The 26,633-nt window shown below is 29.5% G+C and overlaps 7 protein-coding genes across 10 annotated transcripts; 4 read left to right on the top strand and 3 right to left on the bottom strand.

The window, feature by feature from the left end:
* Nucleotides 1-4: 4 nt before the first annotated feature.
* Nucleotides 5-6,129, bottom strand: LOC126873926 (TBC1 domain family member 23). Of its 2 annotated transcripts, XM_050635315.1 has the most exons (10): nt 5,993-6,129; nt 5,012-5,310; nt 4,281-4,501; nt 3,990-4,194; nt 3,664-3,900; nt 3,218-3,593; nt 2,941-3,154; nt 2,557-2,868; nt 2,064-2,196; nt 5-1,995 (listed from the first exon to the last, which is right to left on the bottom strand). In XM_050635315.1, the coding sequence occupies exons 2-10, from the start codon at nt 5,038-5,040 to the stop codon at nt 1,722-1,724; spliced, it is 2,001 nt and encodes a 666-aa protein (XP_050491272.1). In that variant the 5' UTR covers nt 5,041-5,310; nt 5,993-6,129; the 3' UTR covers nt 5-1,721. The 2 variants fall into 2 exon arrangements, with proteins under 2 accessions (XP_050491272.1, XP_050491280.1); XM_050635323.1 differs by lacking the exon at nt 5,993-6,129 and having other exon boundaries at nt 5,012-5,329.
* An 82-nt stretch (nt 6,130-6,211) lies between these two features.
* LOC126873947 (mitochondrial import receptor subunit TOM70) lies at nt 6,212-9,265 on the top strand. Its single transcript, XM_050635354.1, has 8 exons — nt 6,212-6,618; nt 6,984-7,157; nt 7,236-7,443; nt 7,531-7,672; nt 7,777-8,128; nt 8,279-8,503; nt 8,590-8,810; nt 8,930-9,265. The coding sequence occupies exons 1-8, from the start codon at nt 6,376-6,378 to the stop codon at nt 9,093-9,095; spliced, it is 1,731 nt and encodes a 576-aa protein (XP_050491311.1). The 5' UTR covers nt 6,212-6,375; the 3' UTR covers nt 9,096-9,265.
* Nucleotides 9,266-9,924: 659 nt separating this feature from the next.
* On the bottom strand, nt 9,925-14,871 carry LOC126874006 (UDP-N-acetylglucosamine--dolichyl-phosphate N-acetylglucosaminephosphotransferase). The gene is made up of 7 exons (XM_050635531.1): nt 14,677-14,871; nt 14,457-14,571; nt 13,910-14,355; nt 10,786-10,974; nt 10,643-10,713; nt 10,400-10,563; nt 9,925-10,206 (listed from the first exon to the last, which is right to left on the bottom strand). Exons 1-7 carry the CDS (start codon nt 14,853-14,855, stop codon nt 10,141-10,143), a joined length of 1,230 nt encoding a protein of 409 aa, XP_050491488.1. The 5' UTR covers nt 14,856-14,871; the 3' UTR covers nt 9,925-10,140.
* LOC126873982 (beta-1,4-mannosyl-glycoprotein 4-beta-N-acetylglucosaminyltransferase) lies at nt 11,487-13,824 on the top strand. Its single transcript, XM_050635482.1, has 3 exons — nt 11,487-11,895; nt 12,176-12,465; nt 12,536-13,824. The coding sequence occupies exons 2-3, from the start codon at nt 12,307-12,309 to the stop codon at nt 13,661-13,663; spliced, it is 1,287 nt and encodes a 428-aa protein (XP_050491439.1). The 5' UTR covers nt 11,487-11,895; nt 12,176-12,306; the 3' UTR covers nt 13,664-13,824.
* Nucleotides 14,872-14,938: 67 nt separating the features above from the next.
* On the top strand, nt 14,939-17,731 carry LOC126873955 (E3 ubiquitin-protein ligase RNF14-like). Of its 3 annotated transcripts, none has more exons than XM_050635376.1 (5): nt 14,939-15,085; nt 15,806-16,684; nt 16,747-16,975; nt 17,084-17,256; nt 17,414-17,731. In XM_050635376.1, the coding sequence occupies exons 2-5, from the start codon at nt 15,806-15,808 to the stop codon at nt 17,693-17,695; spliced, it is 1,563 nt and encodes a 520-aa protein (XP_050491333.1). In that variant the 5' UTR covers nt 14,939-15,085; the 3' UTR covers nt 17,696-17,731. The 3 variants fall into 3 exon arrangements, with proteins under 3 accessions (XP_050491333.1, XP_050491323.1, XP_050491344.1); XM_050635366.1 differs by lacking the exon at nt 14,939-15,085 and adding an exon at nt 15,251-15,408; XM_050635387.1 differs by lacking the exon at nt 14,939-15,085 and adding an exon at nt 15,414-15,432.
* Nucleotides 17,732-18,119: 388 nt separating this feature from the next.
* LOC126873962 (tubulin alpha-1 chain-like) lies at nt 18,120-20,204 on the bottom strand. The gene is made up of 3 exons (XM_050635403.1): nt 20,042-20,204; nt 19,401-19,623; nt 18,120-19,319 (listed from the first exon to the last, which is right to left on the bottom strand). The coding sequence occupies exons 1-3, from the start codon at nt 20,042-20,044 to the stop codon at nt 18,193-18,195; spliced, it is 1,353 nt and encodes a 450-aa protein (XP_050491360.1). The 5' UTR covers nt 20,045-20,204; the 3' UTR covers nt 18,120-18,192.
* A 782-nt stretch (nt 20,205-20,986) lies between these two features.
* LOC126873922 (coiled-coil and C2 domain-containing protein 2A-like) lies at nt 20,987-25,410 on the top strand. Its single transcript, XM_050635300.1, has 3 exons — nt 20,987-24,328; nt 24,412-24,566; nt 24,649-25,410. The coding sequence occupies exons 1-3, from the start codon at nt 22,690-22,692 to the stop codon at nt 25,186-25,188; spliced, it is 2,334 nt and encodes a 777-aa protein (XP_050491257.1). The 5' UTR covers nt 20,987-22,689; the 3' UTR covers nt 25,189-25,410.
* Nucleotides 25,411-26,633: the final 1,223 nt, after the last annotated feature.

Here is a 26,633-nt window from a genome sequence, read left to right as displayed (position 1 = left end):
CAAATTGAGATATTTGAAATATAATGAAAATCATTTTTTATAATACATAAAGATAATCATAAGTACATATTTTATTTTTACAATCTTTTGAAAACATCTATCGTTTAAACTCATTCTTGATGCGTTACATAAAATTTATTTACATACATAGAATGGAAAATTTGCATTTAAGAAGTGCTTTACAATATACTATAATTTATTAAACTTCTATAATTTTTTACGTAACAACTATCCCGCCATTCATGCTTTTCATTCGTCGTGGAAGCACATAAATAGAAAAAGTTTTTTTTATACATAGAATTCATTATTGTGTATCAAGAAATATGTTACAGATACTATTGTTAAAAATATTAACAATGCTGACATATTATCTACAAGATCAAAAATTTCAATAGTTTTATTAAGTATACATTAAATTATGCTTTTTATAATCTTTAAACATAGAATAGACGCTAATGTACATCATAAATAATCTCTGTAATCTACAATGGTGGAATTAGAACCATACTGAAACGTGTGTTCGTAATTTACACAAAAATGAACGTATGTTGCGAACAATATTGTCCCGGATTACAGAAAGACAGCGCAACAGTGTGCACGAAAACCCATTATGAGGATGATTTCTATTGATATATTATTACCAGTATAATCTTAACAATAAATTCGGAAAAAATCGTATTAGATACTTAATATTTTAAATACAAATTCCAGAGAAAAAGACAGAAAAATCTCGCTATGAAAGATTTTTGTATGATATATGTTCGAAAGATCGTAAATCGAAAACTTTAAAAATTCTTCGAAATATAATCAGGCAGTGTAATAAGTATGCCTGTAAAAGTGATACAACTGTTTACTTTTCAATATATTTTGTACCTTCTGTAAATATTTTATAAAGACATTTAGTGCAAGACTATATGCTATAAAATGCAAATATTATAACCATTCTGTTAATGTTTCTCGAATCGTATTACATTAGGACCAATTATCAGTTCATTATAACATACAGATACTATGTAGTAATATATGTATGCATGAAATGCCATATTAGCTTGTGATTCGAAGTTTTTAGTGTCCTGTAAGGAAAAGAAATAAATTATTCGCATTTCTATAAACATTGGTATCACATTACGAATCATATTTATGTAAAGGAATCAATGACATTTTAATTCATGGCACGTTACACTCCATCGTAGATAATCACATCAATGATTTGCAGAGTCCATTACCTCTCCTATTCATTTTTATAGTAAGGCCACTGTTTAGCCATATGTAAAGTAAATACTAAATCAAATATTATTAACATTGATATGATATTATTACAAAAAGCAATAGGAAAAATGCAGTTTTATGAAAGCAAAATATTTTTGAGAACATTAAGAAAATGCGTGAAGAAAAATGGTAAGCGTAAATATAACTGATAAAAGTAATGACTTAGTAGAAACCACCAAAATCTTAGAATCCAAGTACAAATCGTGTTAGCCATTTTATCGATGGTACATTATATTAGGTTCATATACGAAACATTCGATTTATCGTTAAAATCTTTCACATACTATTTTCTTTAATTATACTAATATTATACGTTGTATTTGTAGTACCATTTAATTAAGAAAATTCTAGCCGATCGAACAAATAAAAAATTTCATTTCGGATATTCATTCGATAAAATTTGTTTAAAACGAATAAAATTTCATCACTCGCGTACCAGCGCGTACTCAATATCAATCTGATGTTTTCAATTGTTTTAAAATCTGTTGCGTGATCAATTTAGTAGCCTCACTCGCATTAGGAATAAGAAATTTATCCATATCTGAAATAACCGTATCGTTATATTGCGTTGTACCGTACTTAAATGTAATCAAATCCGAGTGTCTCTTTCTAGATGTTATTTTTACGACACTCGTCAACGGACGTTTTACAATTACATGTGCTGCACCTTTCCTTTCTTGTATTTCCCGAAGTACTACAAGGTGAGTATCAGTAACCAAAAGTATACTGAAAAAAAAATGTTTTTTTTAATGTTAAGTAACAAAATAAATTAACACTTTGATTTAAATATTCACCTATCACAAAGATCTCCATTGACTTTCACTTCTTGACATTTAAAGGAATGTAACAATTTTGGATCCTTCAGCCACTGTTGGATAGATACAACTTCAATAGGTTCTTCACTTTCATTATTTGTCATTGTCATATCTGCGGCATATAATAATTATAGAATATTAATAAAATAAATAAATAAAGATGTATTTGCAATTTATTATAAAACTGCATTATCCCATCAACGCTACAACACTGATATAAAGCATAACTCTCGTATGATTTTCGATTAATTAAATTAAATTAATTTCGATCTCAATAATCTCGATTATATCACAACTCTTATAAATCTCACATATCATCTCTCCACATGCATTCTACAAATCGCTCTTCATTCACAATTGATACTTTAACATAAATATTCGCTCAAACCATGAGTTTCGTATAAAATAACTTGAGATAGTAATCAATCAAGCATGCAATTTAAGGAATATCTGAATTCAAATAAGAACGTACCCAATTCTTGATCATCGTCTATACTAAATACAGGGCCTGTCTTTTTTTGTCGCTTAACAAAATCCAAGTCTTTGCCGTTCCTATTTTCTATGTTATTATGAACACTTGCTGACGGATTGACGATATAATCGAATAATTTTCCCTTCACTTTCTTAATTTTTCCAAAGAAATCGGAATTATTACTTTTAACTTTGACAGGACTTGTTTCATTCGAATTTGTCTCCGAAATATTAGCACTGCATACTAAACAGTGCTGTGAATTATGATCAACAAGACTAGAAACGACTTCATCACCAAAGTATTCATGTATGGCTGCAATGAAATGCTCTTGCAAAATATTTATTTTGAATGAAATATTTTAAGTGAATATAATATAATAACTACCTTGATATCCTGATGTGACCATACTAACATATTGCGTGTGTTTCTGTAAAAAAGATGCAACTACCATATGCGTGTAACGATCTTCCTCTTGTCTACCACTCCCTAAAAAGCAAAGATGTTCACCACCAGCTTGCGATCCAACCGCTAATGCTTGGCGTTGTGCTTGCAACAATCCTTGTACTGCTGTGGCAAAAGCAGCAGGTTCTTGAAGCATCTAAAATGAAATTTATAAATTTAAAAAGAACTTCTATATATAAAAAAGACAAAAAAAACATACCAAATTACAATCTAGATGAAATGCAGTTGGTAAATGTCCTGCATTGTATTGTTCAGCAGGTCTGCAGTCTACTAAAAAGAACTTGACCGATTCAACCGAGGTATTAGGTATGGACGGACTCTCGATAGAATTTTCAACTAATTCTTGGGCTGATACGGGTAAACAAAGCGCATGAGATATACATTTTTCATCGAAACCATCGTCAAATATAATAGGATATAAATCTTGTTTAAAAGATGATGGTGTCTTCATTGCATAATACTGTGCCAAAGAGCAAAAGTCTGTCACATCTTCTGCTTCCAATGCACAGGGCATAGCAGCAATCGCGTCTATTATAGTTTGTTTATCATTATCTTTCATACTTAAGATTTGCTCCCTATAAAAAATAGTATAGTAAATTTCATAGTAATTTCATTTTGGGGGGAAGTGTTTTGTAATTCTCCTACCTAGCATTTATTACCATGATAAGTGAAAGGAATAACATAAAAAATGGATCAGCTTGCATGAAATATAGATCCCACATTGTACAAACAGCTGGCAATGAACATACACCAGCAAATAATGTAGTTACCCATCCTTTTGTATATTGATCAGGAGATACTCTTTTCGTATCCAAGAAAGAACATAATTCTGGTTCATGATAGAGTAGTAATAGTCTTAATACAGAACTGTATGTTTCACCTCTGTAAGCATAAAATAATATTACTCATAAGAAAGATAAGGAAAGAGTAATGGTGGAAGAAAGGATAATTAATTGTAAAATATTATATACCTAGGTATATAAAAGTCTATTATTGCTTCAAATAAATTATATGTTGCACTTCGTGGAAGTTTTAAAGCTATTAAGGGGCCCAACAGCTCTATCCAGCCATTTCCTCTCTTATATTGTTTCCCACTATTCTTACAATAAAATGTTAAAATAGACTCTAAATCAGAAACAACAGAAACTTTGTCTTCATCATCGTTTCCTAGTTTTGCTACAACAAAAATATATAATCTATAAAATCTATAACAAGACAGATGTATATAAATAAATCATATAATGTGCATGCAAATAACTTACCAACCAATTGCTGACAATCATCACGTATAATATTCTGTTCTGGTAAATCAAAAACTTCATTAAATTGACTTAATTGATTACCCCGATCGATAACATCTAAACATGCTTGCCATACATCATGTCTTAAATTTGCAGGAACAGCTTGTCCCTTACAAATTGCGTATATGTCGGATGCTGATGGTGCTTGTGTATCAAGTAAAGCTGCTTCTAGCTCCAATACCCTAAATGTTTATCTCATATTTATATCCATTTATTATAATAAACAAAATTTGTTCAACTTCGTGTTATTATTCTTTAGTATCGATAAAGTGTATGGTACATAATACAAATATTACAATATATGACAAATGTTTACATATTTTTTCACAAGGTAGTTAATAAACATTTGCAAACATATGAACAAGCTTAAAGAAAGACATAAATACTTAAGTATCCACCATACTTCTTTTTTAGCCAGGAAGGATTAAGAAAAAATTTATTTAACAGAATGATATGTAAAATTTGCATATAATCATACGTAGACTTATTTATTTTTGGTATGCTAGTATTGCTTTTCAATATACGAAGAAAGTAAGAAGATAAAAGTACCGCAAGATGTCAATCGATATTAAGTCGCAAAAAAATAAGTTGGAAAATTTCATTGATGGAACGAACGACTAAAATTCATGTTTATTGAAACAAAGAATTCCTTCTCGTTTGAAAAATATAAAGAAATTTGAAAATTAGCTCACCAGGTGTTTTCATCTTCTTGTAGTGCCATTTTGGTAAACGTCACACTTGTATCGTAGTGTGCAAAATCGTGAATTCGATATAAATTATAATTTTCTACAGGAGAATAAACTTTTTCTATCAGTTAGCATTCTTCGTCGAGTTTTACAATTTTCATCACATTTCTTGTGGTTTACGTTCTGTTTAAAATTCAACGATCTATAGATAGCACAGACGAAAGTTCGCTCTTGTTGACAAATCGTTGCCATCTTTTAGATAAAATTTTTATATGTGTAACAAAACGCGCGAATATTTAATCATCCTGTTTTACATATATTAGAATGAATTTATTTTCATAATAATACATTTATTTATATATAATAATGAATTTAATAATAAATTATACAATATGGATATATTTATCTATAACATAGATTTATTTGCAACAAGTAAAATTCCATTTTTAATTAATAATCAATATTGTATAAAATAAACATTATTCCTTTTAATTTTTAATAAAAAATAAAAAAACGTTGTTTTAGAAGCTTACATCATTGATTTAATCTAATCTATTGCGGTCGTATTACGAAATGTTTGTATAGTAATAGTATACCAAGGAAAATGATAATCCACTCTTATACGATATATACATTGACTCGGGAAGTATTTAAACATTTACCGTAGAAACCATATATATATATATATATATATATATATATATATATATATATATATATATATATAATGGATGCGTTATATAAAACATTTTGAAATTTCATTATCGCTGTAATGAGATCCAACTATCATAATTATACTGTATATTCTATGTATACATTTTAAAATCGGTTTCAAATTTTATTAATATATTCATAATAATAGTCAGGTTTCATTATTACTGTTTATAATGTTAATGAAATTTTTTAATGTTTCGTATAACACATATATATATTATATAATATATAATATATATAATTTATAAAAGGTTTCTACAATTGTTTGAATACCTTCATGAGCCACTGAAAACAGAACAATAATCGTTTTCAACTATAATCCAATGGTAAAATGAGAAATTGTTAAAATTCAACGTTATACGAGTATGTATATCGGCCTTAATACATACAATATTGTCACGGTCGTATACACGGGTACCTTGTGACTGCGACCGTTGATAACATTTAGCGCTAAATTCACACAGCGGCGAAAATGTGTACTAAACGATTCGTTTCTTCGAGGATTCGTTTGCAAATGCCTATAGTGATCTTTCCGCATGGTCGCTCGACTTTATATTAGTTCTCACTGTTCGTTTTTATATCGGTGAGATTAGAAGAGCAAGGCGAAGTCGAGAGAAATCCTTGACACTTGAGGACAGCGAGAAATTCGCGACAAAATGACGGGAGCAAGTGGCGCGAGCGTGGCCGGTAGTCCGCTGCCAAAATGGCAACTCGCTTTGGTTGTTGCAGCGCCGGTAGCGTTGGGCCTTGGTTACATATATTTTAAAAACTCTAAACCGTCATCGAAGCCTAGTCGCGGTAAATCGAAAAACAACTTGAAGAAAAATGGCACGACATGCGCCGATAAACAAATATCAATCGATACAGAGAATCCACCAAAAAGCACCAATGATGCAGAGGTTAGGAACATTTTGATTATTACATTTTCATTTTTGTTTTATCAATAGATGGTGAATGTTTATGCGTTTATAGGGAATCTAAATGTGCAGAAATGTACATAATACAATGAATCATAAAATATGTAAAGTGCTTGATATTTAATAGGTAATAGGAAACAAATCTCTTTTAACTTCTATTTCTTTAATTATGAAAATGTTTAGTTTTATAAAAATATAATTTTGCATAAATAGACTATTTACTATAGATTATTCATATTAATTTCTGACTTATTAAATCGCCCATAGTGAGTTAAGATGTTGAATGAGTTATAAAGATAAATTCTTATAATACGTCTTGTATATTAAACAAAGATATATCATTGTAGACTCCATTGGAAAAAGCTCAGAAATTAAAAAATCTAGGGAATGAGCAATTCAAAATAGGAAAATACGACGAGGCAATAAGTTACTACAATAGCGCAATTGAAACTTGTCCACAAGAGAATTCAGAAGCTATAGCTACTTTTTATCAGAATAGAGCAGCTGCCTATGAACAACTGGTAATATATTATTCTCAGATGTTATAATATTGATATCAATGTTAGTTTAAATTACATATTACTAATGACATGTTACAGAAAAAATATAGTAGCGTGAAAGCAGATTGTACAAAAGCCTTAGAATTGAATCCAAGGTATGCAAAGGCACTACTACGTCGAGCAAGAGCAATGGAATATTCCAATGAATTAGAACCAGCTCTAGAGGATGTCACTGCTGCTTGTATTTTGGAAAACTTTTCAAATCAAACTGCAATGATGATGGCAGATAGAGTTTTAAAACAATTAGGTAAATTGTGCATGTAATATGAGGTTATGGCATTTAACAGACTTAGGTAAAATGTAAATAGAGATATAAATCTGAAATTTCTTTTAGGTAGACAACATGCAACAGAATATTTGGCAAAAAAGAAATTAATTATGCCTAGTAAATATTTCATCAAAACATATATTATTACTTTCCACAAGGATCCTGTTTTTTCAATGCTTCAAGATACCGATTATAGTGATATATCACCGTAAATATTCATATTATTTTCAATTTTATCTTGCTAAATTATTACTAATTCATATAATTAAAATTTTATATGTTTGTATTTGGCAATTGTGTGTTGTGCTTTAGGGGTTTTGCTAAAGCTTTACAATATATAAAAGAACAAAAGTATGAAGATATAATACCAATCTGTACTGAAGAAATCAACAGTTCTGATCCAAATACATTGCCACATAAAATGAAAGTATTACTCTTACGAGCTACATTTTACATGTTATTAGGACAACATGATGCTTCAATTGAAGATTTTGGAACAATTATAAACAATGAGAGTGTTTCAAAAGACATAAAAGTGAATGCCTTAATAAAGAGAGCTACCTTATTTATGCAATTAGAAAATCCAGACAAGAGTTTTTGTGATTTTGAAACTGCTGCTGGACTTGATCCTGAGTGTGGCGATGTTTATCATCATAGAGGACATGTATCAATTTTTATAATTTTCTATGAAATATTTAAAAAATCTGTTAAATATACATAATTAAGTGAAACAAATAAACAAAATTGCAAATATGACAGTACTACTGTTGCATCATAATATGATAATTAAAAAAGATGTATTATTCTATTGTAGGTAAATTTAATTATGGAAAAGATAGATGAAGCCAGAGAAGATTTCAGAAAGGCTGTTGAATTCAATCCTGACTTTGGAGTAGGATATGTACAAAAATGTTACGCAGATTATCGTTATGGAATAGTAGAGAGAAGTAAAGAAGTAATAGAAGAAGCCATGAAAAATTTTGAAGCTGCCTTTGAGAAATTCCCAAACTGCTCAGAATGTTACACTCTCTATGCGCAGGTATAAATAAGTATTCTAAATATTCCAAAATCACTACTAAATAATATACAAATTCACTATATTTTGCCGGATGTTTTATGGTGTAGATGTTAACGGAATTACAAGAATATCAGAAAGCAGACACTTACTTTGCTAAAGCAATTGAAAAAGATCCAATTAATGCTACAGTATATGTACATAGAGGTTTATTACAACTACAATGGCATGGTAATGTTGAGAAAGCTATAGAATATATTAATAAAGCATTGGAGATGGATGATAAGTGTGAATATGGATATGAAACTTTGGGAACGATTGAAGTTCAAAGGTAAATTGAGATTTAGAAATATATATCTCTTCTTTTGGTAGATAAGTGTAAATAGATAAGTAGCATGTAATAGCAACTTTTATATATTAATCTGAAACATAATTTCAATTTCTTAATAGGGGAAACGTAGAGGAAGCGATAAAACTATTTGACAAGGCCTTAACATTAGGTCGCACGGCTATGGAACTTACACATATATTCAGTTTGAGAAACGCCGCAAAAACACGGCTCACGATAAAAGAAAGATTAGGTTCTGATGTAATGTTGAATTTCCAGAATATTTAATAAGTTTTTATAAAACTATTCTGATTAAATTCGAAATTTCAAATTAGAAATATATGTGGTTACCAGAATTAAAGAATCAAGTTTCATATACGCAATATGAACATAATTTTGTACAGGGTTTTAATAGAAGTTCTGCAATAATAGAATCATTGATTGATTTTGCAACCATACACATGTGTATTCGTTCATTATTCGATTCATAAACCTACCTATTCTATGAAAATTTCAAGTATATAATAAGAATCGATCATGGTTATTTTGTAATTACTTTATTATAATATTTTTTGTTGATAATTTCTATAAATAAGACTTTTGAAAGTTGCATTTATGAAATATTTAACTTGTTTTCATTATATCTACGATACTACAAAAGATAAGACACCTATCATTACTATAATCGCTGATTATATGACATTTACGTTATTCGTCTGTTTCACGAATTTGTCGTAATTAATTATGTTTAGATTACTTAAGTGTCCTAAAAATTCTTTGCTATATTTAGAAAAGTATATTTTATATATGTAAATGCTACTGCGAGCGCGCGCGCGAGAGAGAGAGAAAGATAAAAAGCAATTGAAAACTTGCATAATTTAATAATAATTTATAGTAGTTTAACAAATCTCATAATCATGATAAAAAAAAACTGTATTTTGTATTATTTTGTGTATAAAGCTTATAAAACATTTTTAATCAAGTTATGTATAATTTATATATAAAAATATTAATATGTTATATTATTTTCCAAATGTTATAAAAGTTATTTTATTCTAACCCAATTCCCAGTGCATTGTGATGTTTATAATTAATGATCATTAAATGTTACAAGAAATAAAGAAACATACTTTATTTCCTGATAATAGTGTAACAAAATAATATTCACATAATCCAAAGCTGTTAATAAATATATATTAAATAATAATAATTACAAAGTATGAAAGTACATTTATATTGGAAAATTCTTCTATAAAAGAAGTTTAATATAACAGATACACTATTTCAATATGAAAAAACAAAATAACTTTGTACTTTCTAAATATGTACTTTTTCAAACCTCATAGAAAATCGAAGCAAGAGGATATCTTATGAGAAATGCTAATGAACTGCTAACAACCTGAAACATTAATAAATTTTTAACATATTAGAACTCACTATGTAAATGGTAAATATACAAAGCATTTGCACTTCTGTGCAAATGTATAGATTAAATATGATATTTTCATATTTCCTGTAGAAAACTAAAAATATTTAAGAAACTATCAGAAACTATTTTGTTAAGCTTCAGGCATAAAATATTAATGTCTTACCTGAATTAGCAACAAAATCAATGTAAGTGTAGGTTCATTCATTGGGCCAGTATTAATAAGTACGAAATTAATTAGTGTCAAATTATTACAAGTAACAATACCTTGATCATCTTCTTGCCATTTTATTATATTTAGTTTCCTAAATATCCATGCTATGAATTTACCTATGAAAAAAAATTCGTTTAAATTTGTTAAATTAAACTCATATTAATATATATGTATATAAAACATATATTTTCATACCCACAGAACCAATATCCTTTTTATTGAATACTGTAGTACTAATATCTAACTTATCAGTTTTTTTATTGTATCTGCAAATAAATTGCATATGTAATACTTCATAAAAAATAATACAAAAGAATAGTTGATTTTTTGAGACCTACTTTGGCAATCTATGTCTAGGACATGGTATCAAATGAAATAATTGTGGTACACTATAAAGAAAGTTAATTATTTGTGGAATAAAGAATAATAAAGTTGTTTTACTGAAATGTCCAATTATACCAACAACAGCAAATGTCATTCCAGATAAATAGCAAAAAGTATCGCCCACAAATACCTGTGCTGGGTACCTTGAACAAAAAGATGAAATCTTTAAAAAATTAATTTTATTGTGTATTGTCACATTATGTACTACAATTTATTATTAAACTAAAATAAAAAATAAAAGATGGTAATCTCTTCTAACAGACTAAAAGAAAAGAGTAAGAATAGGATTTTAAATAACATATATCTCTTTAAAGAAAGCAAACAGATTAAAAAATTAAATAAAAAATAAATTCCATAAATAAATTATAGAAATTCTAAAATTAGATATTTCCAAAGTGCATTGAAATTCCTAAATATAAATTGAATTCAATACAATATATTATTATCATATCAATACAATATTATCATTTATTGTACATAAAATATTTATTTTCAAAAGACACAAAGAAATTAAATAACTAATATTAAGTATCTAAAAATTATACAAAAAATTCTGCTTAAATATATTTGATCCAAAATTAATTTCTATAGCTGATTTTCGTTCGTTATTCGTATTTCCGCGAATAATAAATCTTTCTAATTAATTAATTGATACTTGGAGACGCGTGCGCCTTGAGTGGAGTTACGACCGCGCTTGATACGGAAGTAAGGTAAAAGAGGTTGAGTAGAAGGAAGCATTCGGGCGTGGTTTTCCAACTGGTTACGCTCCTTTTGGCAGGCGGTCCAGGAATACTTCTTGTGGATGCTAATGGAACGGCGGGATATCTTTCAATAACAAATTCGATCAGTCGGGGGAGGTGAAAATATGTGGCATTATGATGCGAACGATTGTACGATCAGTAAAATACAAAAAGTTGGCTAGGAAACGTTGTTCTATTTGTTGAAGAAGTTGTCAATGAATGATTGAGGCCTTTTAAAATTAAATGGCACGCCGGAGAGCGGTGACATCTCGATTTAAACGTCACGACGCGAAGACATTCACATCATTTGCGTCAGACTATATTGTGAGTTTCGTATACGAATTATGTATACCTTGTATCAAAAACCTCATTGAACATTATTTAACGTTTTAATTAATAGCCGAAATTTATTAACATATGACAAAAATTGCGCTTTATATGTAAAAGAAATTTTTAAATAAAATCTGGCATATAAATAAATTTTTTGCTCCTTTTATATTTTAAACATGATTTCTAAGTGCTAGATATCGCTTGTTAAATATAAAAAAAAAGTGAACTATCATTTGTATACAATGTATCATCAAGCTAAACCTTCATTTCATAGACTTATACATACATTGACTGTATACATGCTTATGGATGGGCCTCTTTAGCAACGAAAATGTTATGATTAATGTAAAATTCCTAGAAGGTGTAAAATGAGAAATTAACAAAATTAAAGCAAAGAATAGTGCCATGCAGCCCCGCCTAGATGGGAAACTGGCCTTACTATATACATTATTAGTTCTCCAAGTACTGATTGTTATGATTTATGTGGCTACAACTCCATCTTCTGAATTAACTATGTCTACAACACATACCTCTGTTACATTTGTAAAATTCGAAGAACAACAGGTAAGATACAAGTTATTTTATATGTTATTTTTAAGTCTAACAAAAATGTTAAGCATATATTACATTTCAGGAACCAAAAATTCAACTAACTATTCATAAAAAGTTTCCCATCTACCAGACAATCAATGAAGAAGTAGTATTAAATGAGATCAAGACTTTCACTCTGTTTGAAGTATACAATCATACAATATGTTGGAAACATGGAGTGGATGATCAAAAAATGAGAAGTAGCGAAGACCTCCAGAAATGTATTTGTATTCATGGGTGGCATGGCTCAGACTGTGGTCAACCAGAAGTTGTCTGGAGAGCAATCATGGCATCAAAGCAAAATGTTAATCTAAAGCATCGTAAAATAGCTAGACGTATTATTCATACATTTTTTCTACATGAACATAACTCAGCAATTGCAGAAGTGATAGTAGAAGAACTATACAATGTAGTGGATCTTTTTGTAATCTGTGATTTCAGTAATGCAGAGGATAATTTTCATCATAAGCTATTTAAAGGTTTATTACAACAGAAACAAAAGAAAATTTTATATATTAATATAGCAACAAAGATGCACAAACCATCGAGAATAGTATCTAAATACATTTGGGACAAGCTGAAGACTGTAGTACGAAATTTAAGGGATGATGATATTTATATAACGACTGAACCAGAACAAATATTAAACTCCAGGGCATTAATGTTCCTCAAAGTATATAATGGATGGCCACAACCTATTGGTTTTAGATTAAGATGGTCTGTTTATGGATTCTTCTGGCAACATCCACTTAAGACAACGATAACAGTTGGTGCGTGTACAATTGGATTAATGCGTGAAGCTTATCAATCAAATTCTATTATGTTAGAACAACTGGAAGGAGATTTGAGTGAAAGAGATAGCCTAGGCCTAGTAATAGGAGATTTAAATCATTATGGAGGATGGTACTGTTACCTATGTCAGGCACCTGCAAATATTATAACTAATTTGCATAATAAAGTTAAATCCAAAGAAATTCAAATAGAAAAAACTATCGACGTACCGTTCATTGAGGACCTAATAGGAAGTGGATTATGGTTAGATGGAAAAACTAATCTCTTAAGAGTCTCTAAATCTCAGGACCTCTATTTTGCGCCTGAAACAATACTTAATAATACATGGAAATACGACTGGCTAGTAGAAAATTTCTATGCTAAATTAGACTATTATTGACATATTGGTCACACCTGACTGTGATATTAACTCATACTCAATACTCAATGTAAACTATATAATATTGTACTGAATTTATATACCAAAATAATATGTTGAATGAATTGTGAATGTTAAATGATTTATATACATATAACTTATAAAGAAAACAGTTGTAATTACTTTTTCTTATTTGAATATCATTTCATATATTACTGAAGAATTTAATTTACACATTATTATTTACCTATTTTATATACAACTTACCAATTAAATTTTAATAACCCCAGTGATGTTGCTATATATGGAAGCATGAAATACAATGAAAATTGATGTGCTTTCCACAGATCTCCTGATAGCTCTATTATATTAAACAAAAGAATGCTTATTGAAATTACTAAGCTCTGTCCAACTTCTAAACCATTTATACCAGCTAATATGTTTATAGCATTTGTGCAAAACACTGCTAGCATTCCCATATATAAATAATAAAATACCCAAAGATCCACTGAAAGACCAAACCATGGTCTTAAGGGTTTTGGCACAATAATTAATGTAGAATTAAAATTAATGTAATACACCATTAAAAGTGGTAAGGAAGCAATAGTAGGTAATAATAATTTGTGCCTCCAACGTAGGTCTAAAACATCATCAGCAAACCCCAAAAGTAACATACAACAAATTGAGAGTAAAGCTGCCAAAAACTCCATAAACTGTAATTGAAATTTGATATATTATCATTTATTTAATTAAAATTAGTACTAAATTTTCCATATAAGACATGGACATCCAATGAAAATTGTTTGTTGCATACCTCATTATGAGGGAAGTTTATGTCATTAAATATATAGTTTGTAAATGGTACAGGAATAAAAAGAAAGAGCGTTATAAGAAAAAGACATCCAGTGACAACACCTAAAGCTTCGGGCCTGTAAAAAAATTGACATGTGCAAATTACCTGTAGCGAAATTAGTGCCCATTAGAAGAAATGAAGAGGCTACTAAAAATTATACGACTAAAAAAAATTCACTCACACTTTTTCACCACTTCTCTTATTCATATCAATACCGTATAGGTTAGCTTTGACAAACATATCTTTTATCTTCGGTATTAAACGTATAGTTAAAAAGTACACAGTGGTCGACATCGCGAAATTTATTAAAATTGGGAAAATAAATTTCCAACTGTTGTCATCGTATATCACATTCAACATTTTGAAGATCGTACGAAAACAACATAAAACGAATCATATGTTTAAGCGAATGATTGACGTGGCCTATTACTGATATTACCAATTATGTATTGCTCTTTTGTGTAGATAGTGTAAATACAGTAATACTTCTTTTAAAATAGTACACTAAAACTCGATGTGTTAATGTATACATTTTTTCTTTTCAAATGTGAACATATCGAACGCTTAATATTCTCAGGAAAATTACATAGGTAGGGGAAAAAATTCGTTACAAAAGTTAACTTCGAATCGGGAAATTTTCAATAACAATATACTGACAAGATATTTTTATTTGTTTTACCTATAATTCTGTTACATAATATTATTATATTTTTTCGATATTTTACAGTAAAAACAGTACTTTCATTTTTGTACGTGACCGAAAATTCTTACGTATTACATCAAATTTTATTAATGGTTAAGATTTAGCTTAAAAATTACACTTTATTCTTATTGTTTGTTTTTGGTGAAAATTTCCTTTGAATAAATATATATTCATCGTTAGTGCATGTATTTTTCGCGTAATACGATTGAGGTAATGTGATGTTGCAATATTGAAGTATTTGTTATACAAATATGACTAATTAATTTACATTTTTCTTTTCTGTTTTTGATTTTGATACAAATTATCAATTTTGATGTTTAATTGTAATTAAAAAGTCAGAAATAACATTTTTTCTTTCTTAAATGACTTTTAATATTACTTAACCTAGAACTGTCAAATATAAAGTATATCTTTCTTTGCAATAAAAAAATAACATGAAAATAGCACGTTACAAATTATATATATAGAAATTTATATTATTAGTTACTTATAAAATTTGTATGTATACTGTACATACACATTTTATACATCTTTTGTTAAGTTTTGTGTTATTTCAGTGCAGATTTAATCTTATATTTTTCTATAATTGATCATCTAATTTATACAGATGGATAGTGAAAAGCAAAAAGATGAGATTGTCGCGTTGGAAAGTATTTACAATTCAGAAGAGTTTTCATATCACAAGGAGAATGATCAGTACCAATGTACTTTTACAATATTCATAAATCTTCCTGTAGATTATCAAGCAACATACAAGGATTGTAGGCAAGTGGATGAACCGGAACAAAAGATTAAAATATCTCATTTACCGCCATTAAAGCTTCATGTACTTCTACCAAAAAATTATCCTTCGGAGTTGCCACCTAAATTTACTTTATGCTCATCTTGGTTGCATCTCTCATTGTTAACTAAACTATGTAAAAAATTAGACAAGTTGTGGGAAGAAAGTAAAGAGCAAGAAATATTATTTACGTGGGTAGCCTTTCTGCATGATGAAACTTTAGAATTCTTGAATATACAAGATAATCTTAATATGAGTCCTGCTTATACACGTTATAAAGAAACTTTGGAAATAGCACATATCATTCATAAGAATAAAATAGATAATATAGACAAAGAATGTACAATTGAAGGTGCAAAGAATACCATAAAGAAAAAAGTTAATGACAAGCAGTTAAGTAAGTTAGTAAGGAAGTATCATGATAAAAGGGCTGTATTAGATTGTCCTATTGGAAGAAACCCAATACAAACACTGATCGATTACAATGAGAAACGTAACCAAATTGAATTCAAAAAAAACTTCTATACTTGTAAGATTTGTTTTGTGGACAAATTAGGAGAGCATTGTACACAATTTTTCCCTTGTGGTCATGTATTTTGTAAAGATTGCATAGCTGGTTACCTAGAAATAAGAATCAAAGATGGAAATGTGCAAAATATTTATTGTCCAGAAGAAAAATGTTCCTCTGAAGCAACTCCTGCACAGGTGAATTTTTCTGTTCATTTCAAAGTCTGTTTCTATTCCTTTGATTATATTAATGTTTTCAGATAAAAGACTTAGTAAGTTCAGAATTATTTGCAAAGTATGATTCTATATTATTGAATGCCACATTAGATACTATGGGAGACATAGTATATTGTCCAAGACGTAATTGTCAGTATCCAGTTAGTCGTGAACCAAATGAACAAGTGGCAAATTGCCCAATCTGTCAATATGCATTTTGCGTTTATTGCAAAATGGTGTATCATGGCATAGAACCATGCAAAGTTTATTCAGGTATATTTTTGCAAAATGTTACTTAATGTTTAAAATCATTAAATGATTGCTCATGATATGTAATATTAAAAACATTAATATTTCAAATATATTTACTATATTATATAGCTGAAATACATAAAGTGATAGCTGAATATCAAGAAGCTCCTGATGATAAGAAACAGCAAATGGAGCAACGTTATGGTAAAAAACAACTCCAAACTTTGGTAGAAAATGCTATGTCTGAGAATTGGATTAAAAGTAATAGCCAAAAATGCCCTAAATGTCAAGCTGCTATTGAGGTATTATCAGATAATAAACAATAATGTTATTTAATATACACATATGTAATACAGAATGATCTGCTTGCTATAAAGATGGTATTGCCTTAGAGTTAACTCAATAGGATCACTCTGTATAAAATAAGTACTTTGTATATATAGTGCAATTATTTCACAGAAATCAGATGGTTGCAACAAAATGGTGTGTTGGCGATGCAATACATATTTTTGTTGGTTATGCAACACTGTTCTCGATCGTAATAAGCCATACGAACATTTTCAAGATATGGATTCTAAGTGCTATAACATGTTATATTATGGAATGCCAATTGAAGATAACGATGACGAAGGAGATGGTGAAGACGAAATAGGAGATGACGTATATATGTGGCATAATTTCCAACTGTATCCAAATTATGAATCAGAAGATGATGATTTTTATGAGGACATTGTAATATAAAATGAAAATAAAACATGAACATACACGTTCAGACAATTAGTAGCCATTATTGCTTCATAAATTATTAATTCGCGAATGAATGTTTAATTATGAATATTCAAGTTGTAGACAATACATAAAAAGTTGTAAAATTTTGTTTACATAAATAGCACCTGTTTTCCGCATATTGATTTATAAACGTGTTTGTACGAAAAAACGTAAATTATGTATATTTTTATCGATTTATCATACAAATATCAATTAAACAGGGAATTATTTTTCCAGAATTTTATAAAAATTTTTGTATAAAATATTAATATATATATCTAAATTACGTGGGAATGAAGTTACACAGATTGTAAACGATATTTACGAATGTATAAATAAAAAAAGACAATTATTCAACATAAAAAGGTCTAGGATTTTTTAATATAAGGACACACCATTGCTGAAGACAATCTGTCTCTTTATTACCAAAAAAAAAAAGATATCAAAACAGTTGTAAATACTCGAGCTATTTAGTATTCTTCGGCACCTTCTCCTTCACCTTCGGCGGAATCCATGCCGACTTCCTCGTAGTCTTTCTCAAGAGCCGCAAGATCTTCACGAGCTTCGGAAAATTCACCTTCTTCCATACCTTCGCCGACATACCAATGAACGAATGCACGTTTAGCGTACATAAGGTCGAATTTATGGTCTAGACGAGCCCAGGCTTCTGCGATAGCAGTCGTGTTTGACAACATGCAAACAGCACGCTGTACCTTGGCAAGATCACCACCAGGAACCACAGTTGGAGGCTGGTAGTTGATACCAACTTTGAATCCAGTTGGACACCAATCGACAAATTGAATAGTACGTTTTGTTTTAATGGTGGCAATCGCAGCATTTACATCTTTGGGTACGACATCGCCTCTGTATAACATACAGCAGGCCATATATTTTCCGTGGCGAGGATCGCATTTCACCATCTGATTGGCTGGCTCGAAACACGCGTTTGTAATCTCTGATACAGAGAGCTGTTCGTGATATGCCTTCTCTGCGGAGATGACGGGTGCGTACGTTACCAAAGGGAAATGAATCCTGGGATAAGGTACTAAATTTGTTTGGAATTCAGTCAAATCAACGTTCAGTGCACCGTCGAATCGCAGAGAAGCTGTGATGGAGGATACAATTTGGCCGATCAATCGATTTAAATTAGTGTAAGTAGGTCTTTCAATGTCTAAGTTACGGCGACAAATATCGTAGATGGCTTCATTGTCAACCATAAATGCGCAGTCGGAATGTTCAAGAGTGGTATGCGTGGTCAGAATTGAATTGTATGGCTCGACGACTGCAGTGGAGACTTGTGGAGCAGGATAGATTGCGAATTCTAGCTTCGATTTTTTGCCATAGTCTACAGAAAGTCGTTCCATCAAGAGAGAGGTGAATCCAGAACCAGTGCCACCTCCAAAGGAGTGGAAAATAAGAAATCCTTGAAGACCAGTACATTGATCAGCCAATTTACGAATTCTGTCTAAGACAAGGTCTACAATTTCTTTCCCAATAGTATAGTGGCCACGAGCGTAGTTATTGGCCGCATCTTCCTTGCCAGTGATCAGTTGTTCTGGATGAAACAGCTGACGGTAGGTACCAGTACGTACTTCATCTGAAATAAGAAAATCAATTTGGTTACAAATTTACATAAACAACTACATCTTATAATGTAACAGAACTAAGGGATATTAACCAACTACTGTGGGTTCCAAGTCAATGAAGACTGCTCTTGGTACATGTTTCCCTGCACCAGTTTCACTGAAGAAGGTGTTAAAACTGTCATCACCCCCACCAATGGTTTTGTCAGATGGCATTTGGCCATCAGGCTGGATGCCATGCTCCAGACAATACAATTCCCAGCAGGCATTACCAATCTGGACACCAGCTTGTCCAACATGAACTGAGATACATTCACGCTAAAATAAAGATACAAAATACATTTATAAATTACAGAAATAACTAAATATTCCATATTTAACAATCCCCATACTTAAATTTTTAATAATAATGAATATCAATTTTCTTCAGGATGATAAATTAACATTTCAATGCTTAAAGTTCAATGAACTTAACTGTTAAAATAAAAAAAGAAGGATCATTTAAATAGATATATAAAACATGAAAAAACTAATATATACAATAAAAAGTTAAGATATTAAATAAAGAATAATCGAAATAAAAAGAGATTCCAAAAATACGTTAACTCAGCATAAAGCCGGAAGCCGGCCGGCATTTAACCGTTACAAGATGGCTACTTTCTTTCCAGTAGTGTATCATTATCTTTTCACCTTTCTTTAACATTCTTTAAAATATAAAAAGGAAATTAAAACTTACCATTTTGTAGTGTAAAGTCTTTCAAAATTCTTCAAAGAAAGAAATAGAAATAGACGTAAGACGTCGATAGTTGGCTCAAGCAAGTAATGGAGCTTTCGCTAACAACTACGGCACCTCCGCCCAAAAATCGGAATGCATCACCGGCTCCTAGCACGGGTATTTATACCTTCGGTAGGCAACTTCGTCACTGTACGCTGATTGGTCGTCGGTGGCCTCATTCCCTTTCGTGATTGGTCTTTTTTCGACCGCAGTACCCACGGCAACTGAACACACAGTCCTTATACGGAAAATATAGTCCCTCGTATTAACGATATAATTGCTTGTTTCTCTGATATTAGACAATATGTTTATTTATTACGTTAGATTAAATGAACAATAATAAAAATTAATTTTTAGCCAAAGCATCTGAACAAACTTTAGGAAAATGAGGATAATTTTCATAGAAAAATGTAGTTGCGATGCGCGACAGTTTCTTCCATATTTGGATTTTGCATTTTTATTGGTGACTCATGTAACTCGTGTAACCCTTGTAGCAAAATGTAATGCATTTTTATTCCGAAATGTCGCAAATCTAAAAACATTATTTCAGAGATAATAGATTAAAGATTACTAAAAAATTATTGCTTTTCATGATACATAAATAATGTTAAGTAATGTTTCATGTTAAATAAGATAACATAAATAAATAAATATATATATATATACATACGTACGTGTTATGAATAATTTAAACATTTGTTAATTTTTTTATTATTTCCAATTACATTTAGCATCTGCTTGGGACGGTAATTTAATTTGCATATTAATATAAAATATAAGGATTTTAAAGTGTAAATTATAAAATGAATAATAATTTTTATTAAACGGTACATTTGTTTATATTTTCTTAACTTTTTCTGTATGAAGTTTATAATTGTGTATATTATAGTAAATATGCAATATATGTACCTTCAAAAGTACATTTAAATATTTTAATTCACAGAAACAATTGATATTTAATGTTTCGATACAATATTATAATACATAATGTCATAAAATATATTGAAATGTAGCATGTGCATTAAAAAGGACATAGAACCTTTCGAGTTGGCGAGGTGTATGGGATCTTATAATATGTATTTGTATTATGTACACCCATATTAGGTATTGATCTTGTCTCCGTATACCGGGTGTTCTACAAATATGAACATAACTGAATTTTCCTAAAAATATATTAAAACTGCTACATTGCACATTCCAGGAAAACAGTTTTAGTTCTTATAATCGGGAAATAAAAAATAGCACCAAAATTAATATACTGAAATATTAATAACAATAAAAAATAATAAAACTGAGAATAATATAATGTAAAAATATTCAAACATCTGATTTAACATTATGAGTTTTAAACAAAATTTGCGAATGTATACTGTAGTTTACTAGCAACTATTTAAGTCATTAAGCAGATACGTTAATTTGTTATAAGAAAGATAACATAAGACTAAAGTAAGGAATGCATCCAAGATCGACATGTAAACTTCGGTAGATTGATTATACGATGAATTGTAGTTGATCTACTTCCTGCCCACAAGCATAGACCGTATCCGCTCTCTATTCTTGATTCTGCGATCTCACCTTACTGTGGTTTCTGACCTCTTTACAGTTTTGTATCTCTTTTGGTCTTGTGAAATCTTTCAATCGTAAAATCATACAAGAAACGCAACTCGAATGATAATAAAACAATTCACTCGAATATATTTTCTTTATTTCATTTGATATAGCGAGGTTATCTCTAAAATGGATAGAATCATGTCTATCACTATAATTTTTTGCATATGTATATTATCAACTCTCAATTGAAACAAATGGAATAAATTACAGATTCCGCCTTTATTAGCCAAACTCTTTATTACTAATTTTCTAATAATACTAATTACTTTAATAATAATAATACTAATAACTTTATTACTAATAATCTACTAATTCTTGGCCATATATATCGATGATTAGATTATTGAGAATGAAATCACGAATTTCCTTTCACAGCCTACACATATTTCAGTATTAAAGAATAAGAAGCAGTACAAGTATTTTCCATCTTATGATTGAATATTATGGTAGACAGCTGCTCCTAGGATGCACATTTTAATATAGTGCTTGTTAATTTTAATTTTGTAAAGCAGTACTTGCGTTTATGCCTTTATGTTTCTCTATCATAGTTTTCTTTATGTATTTCATACGTAAAATTTTGCAAAGTTGTTATTCTTAGACTAAATATAATTTCTAAGTTCATCGTTCTAATTTGTAAAGGGTAGAGTAAATTTATTGATGTTTTTCTTTCTAAGATCAATATCTTAATTTACGTGATACGAAATTCTATTTGTACTATATACTGTCTATGGTGTAATTTAACTTTAAATATAAAGTCATTAAATTGATAAAGGTCGAATCATTTAATAAGAGGATACTGGTAAAGTTTTGAATTTCTAGATGGCGCTTTCATCACTTACACGTTGCTAGGCAATCTTTTTAAAATAAACATTGAATTGTGATGAAAGGAATATAAATGAATGAAATAATAAAAATATATCAATTATATTGATAGTTTTGCAACAAATTTCTATATATATATATTTACAGTAATTGATTAAGACATTATTGTTTTAAATATGTTCAAGAAGGATATCGATTTCATTAAGGAATATGCACAACATACAGAAGATAGAAAAGAACAAGATTTAAGTCTTTGTTATGCATATCCCATTATGAATAAAGTTTCAGAAATCAATGTTCTTACTAATGATACTAAAAATCTGCGAAAATTATGTCAAGAAACTACATTAGTTGAGGATGGATTATATTCTTCTAATCATCCATTCGTTTACAGTGATATTAAACTTTCTGAACTTAGTAACATGAAAATTTTACAATACGAATCAAAACGAAAATTCTCTGGCAAATTGTTAGAAATTGTAATTCGTGAAGTAAACATTAATACCAATCAATCAAATTCTATAGAAATCACATCTGTTTATCTGTTATTCAAAAAGAAAATTATATGTAAGGTAAATAGTCCTTTTAATAGAAAGATGCATAAATTGTTAATAAAGAGTTCAGAATGCAATAATCTTTCTACACAAGTACACACTAAAAGCGGTCAATCTAGCATCTTACCATTGCCATTGCCAAAACGCAACATTGAGAATCATACAGCAGAAATAGATTTTGCAATAAGTGACAATTTTGGTAGAATACACGCTGGAACCGTCACTTGTACAATTACTTTAAGTAGTTATGGTGAAAATGAACAAGAGTCATATGAATCTCATTTTTATAAATTAAGTAATGATCCAAATGATCCACAAAATCATTTGTCTTTACTCAAGCCATCGAAAAGTATTCATAAAAAGCAAGTGAAATACTTTTTACTGGAAGACCCAGCATTAACTTTTGGCAGAAATTCAGAATTTATCACACCTAAGAAAAGTCAAACAGAGGAAACAAAATCTCCAGACATAGTCATAACAGAACAACCTGCATTTTCTTTGCTCAATATATCATTCAGGAACTTATTCCAAGTTAAACACCCACTAGAATCATCATCTGGTACCCGTAGACACCATACAATAGGAAAAACAATTTTGTCTGTAACTATTCTGCGAGGAATAGAAATACCAATTAGAGAAGAGTCTGCATTAGTTCAACCATTTGTAGAAGTTGAATGGGGTAACACAGCACATACAACAGCCATAGCAGAAGGTTCGGCACCTATATGGCACCAAACAATGTACTTTGAGTTACCAAGACAAAATGAAGAGCATTGTATAAAGATTCGCTTGTTTGATCAGCATCCTGTTTGGGGTCAACAGTGGATAGGTGAAGCCAGAATTCCTCTTGAACATCACAGAAATTATCAAGAACTTGAGCGATGGATTACATTATCTCCATTATTTAGCCCAAATTTGTTATTTGGATACATACAAGCTAGTCCTGGTCAATCATGTACTCGTATTTACGTTCTGATGAAAATGGATCATTCAAGTACTCCTAAGTCGGTTGAAAGTACTACTATAAATACATTATTGAAAGGAATTCAACGATGTCTCGTTACATCATATAAAATTGACGGCGTCGAAAATCCGAAAGATGCTGCGAGATTAGTGATGCTTGTACCATCGTTACCTAATCATTATGGGCCAATCACCCCACGTCAAACATTAAACATACGTAAAGTGGATCACTATGGAAGAGCAACTCTACTTGCAGTATTATTACAAGGTTTCAATCTGCAGACATACGTTTTATTAGGTGTGTAGTAATCGTACTTAGTCTACTATGCTTTTAATTGTAAACAAAAAAATGTATTAATGATTTTTATATTAATATAATAGGTTCTTCTCAAATAAGTAAATGGACGTCATTTGTTTTAAGCATCAGTGAAAACGGAATATATACGCTATGGGATGCAGAAGTTGGAAAATGCTATAAATTAGATGATACCCATTGTCCTTTAATGAAGGTGTCTCGACTAATTAATCATTCTGGTGTTAGTATCATTGTAGTTACACATCAATTTATTTAAAATAATATTAATTCTTTTTAATTATTACGAATAACATATTTTTTAGATATGGGAAAATTTGCAAAAATCTATTTTGGCCCATAATCTCAAATACGACGTGAAATTAAGCAAAGAATGGCGATTCATTGATATTACGACGTCAACTAAAAATGATCATACTGTGCAAGTATTAGATTTAAGTATTACAGAGGAAGAACTAAGGCAAATTAAGAAGACCGCTATGGATTTAGAGCAGGCCTTAAAAGATAAGTTAGCTCATTGGCGTAGCACAATCGGTTTAACGACGATCTTTAATCGACATGCAATAACTATCTTACGAAATTTTATTTCTAAAATAGAACCTTCTTCAGAAGTACAATTAGATAAAAGGGATTTGAAACAATTATACAGAGCTTACCACGTTCATGGTTTTATTTTAAACAAACGTGAATGCAGCATCGATGATTTGAGCGAGTATTTACATGCGACGAAGATTTATAATATTAATGATCCAGTTGAATTTGCTGTGGTATGTCAGATACAGCCTTACATCGGTAAAATTTCTTCGATTTGGCTGGCTGTTATAATCCTTAAAAGTCGTGATTAGTTGTCTGTACGAATTAATATCAATTTCTATATTAAGTGACATATTAATTAGAATTTAGTATTTAGTATTGATTATATTCGTTTATTGCATATTTTTATATTGCATTAAAATTAATATTACAATGTTCATGAAGTAGGATAGTTATTCTTTTTATCATATTCCGAAATTTTGTATAAGGTTTTGATAAACAAACTAATAGAATATTAAACTTTCGTAAAATAACGTAGCATTTTTTTATTATCGAATTATTTACTTCAATAATATATAATAATTGTATATGAGATTAAAAGTTTATGATACAATAATTTTATAAAAGAATTAAAAATTACAACTATATTGTCTTTTTAATTATGTTACCTTTTTTTGTAAAAACGCAAGCTTTTATAATCCTAATTTTTGTAAATTCAATATACATTTTTATCAAATTTGTGTGTATAATACAGTAGTCCTTGGAAAATTTTTTTAGATTTTGAGAGATTATGAGAGAATCAGTGAATACCCATAATTTATTTACTTATTTTGTTCCAAACAATCATGTAAGGATAAATGGTTTTTTCATTAATGTTATTCATACCTGTTGCAATAGTACAAAAAAGGTGGATAGACCAGTTTTTCGAAATTTTAATCAAACGAAACCCGGCATCTTTTATTCCGGAACTACAGCATTATATCATCCAGTGAAATTTAATACAAGAAACAAATATCCTTACAGTAACAGACATTTTAGCCTGATTTTAATACGTACATGTTTATGTTATAGTGACAATATACAACATAATACATTTTTATAACCTCTTTTATATCTAAGTTTATCTGTTGGTTTGTGTCATTTTTTTAATATTATTGGAAAGTTATAGTGAACAAATATTATTGGAAATAAACATAATGCATCTTTTAGTTTTTTGCATTGCACAGCAATGCCGTTTTTATAACAGTTGCAACGTTCTTTACATATTACGCCAATAATAAAATTTATTAACAGTGTTTTGTTGACTAATAATGTTTAGAAATAGTTTAAATAAACAAACATGCCTAAACAATTCGAATTAATTTTTACAAACGATCATGATCATTTATTTTGTAAAAGTTTTGCGATAATCTATGTCTTCACGGACGAGTTATTCGTTTGTGCAATAAAACATCTAAATTTCCAGAAAGTCTTTATGTATAAAAAGTCTTATTGTTTTGATATTTTTGGTTGGAACGTATAAAATTTTTTGCACGCAATTAATTTATTATGTGTATTTATATCTGTATGTAGAATATTAATTGTAGAAAAACGTTTTGTATAAATATTTATCTAACTTATCAATATCTTACCAATTGACATAGTGAATCAACTTTTGTTTCGAACGAAACAAATTAAATTCGAACGAAAGGATGGACATTACTACTAGTTTGTTATTAAACAAACAAATCTTCGAGTATAACTAATAAAAGAATAT

Source organism: Bombus huntii, chromosome 2 (assembly GCF_024542735.1).
Source record: "Bombus huntii isolate Logan2020A chromosome 2, iyBomHunt1.1, whole genome shotgun sequence".
NCBI classification, from domain to species: Eukaryota; Metazoa; Arthropoda; class Insecta; order Hymenoptera; family Apidae; genus Bombus; species Bombus huntii.
Note: the sequence above shows the minus strand (reverse complement) of the source record. Positions and strands in the feature narration are given on the sequence as shown.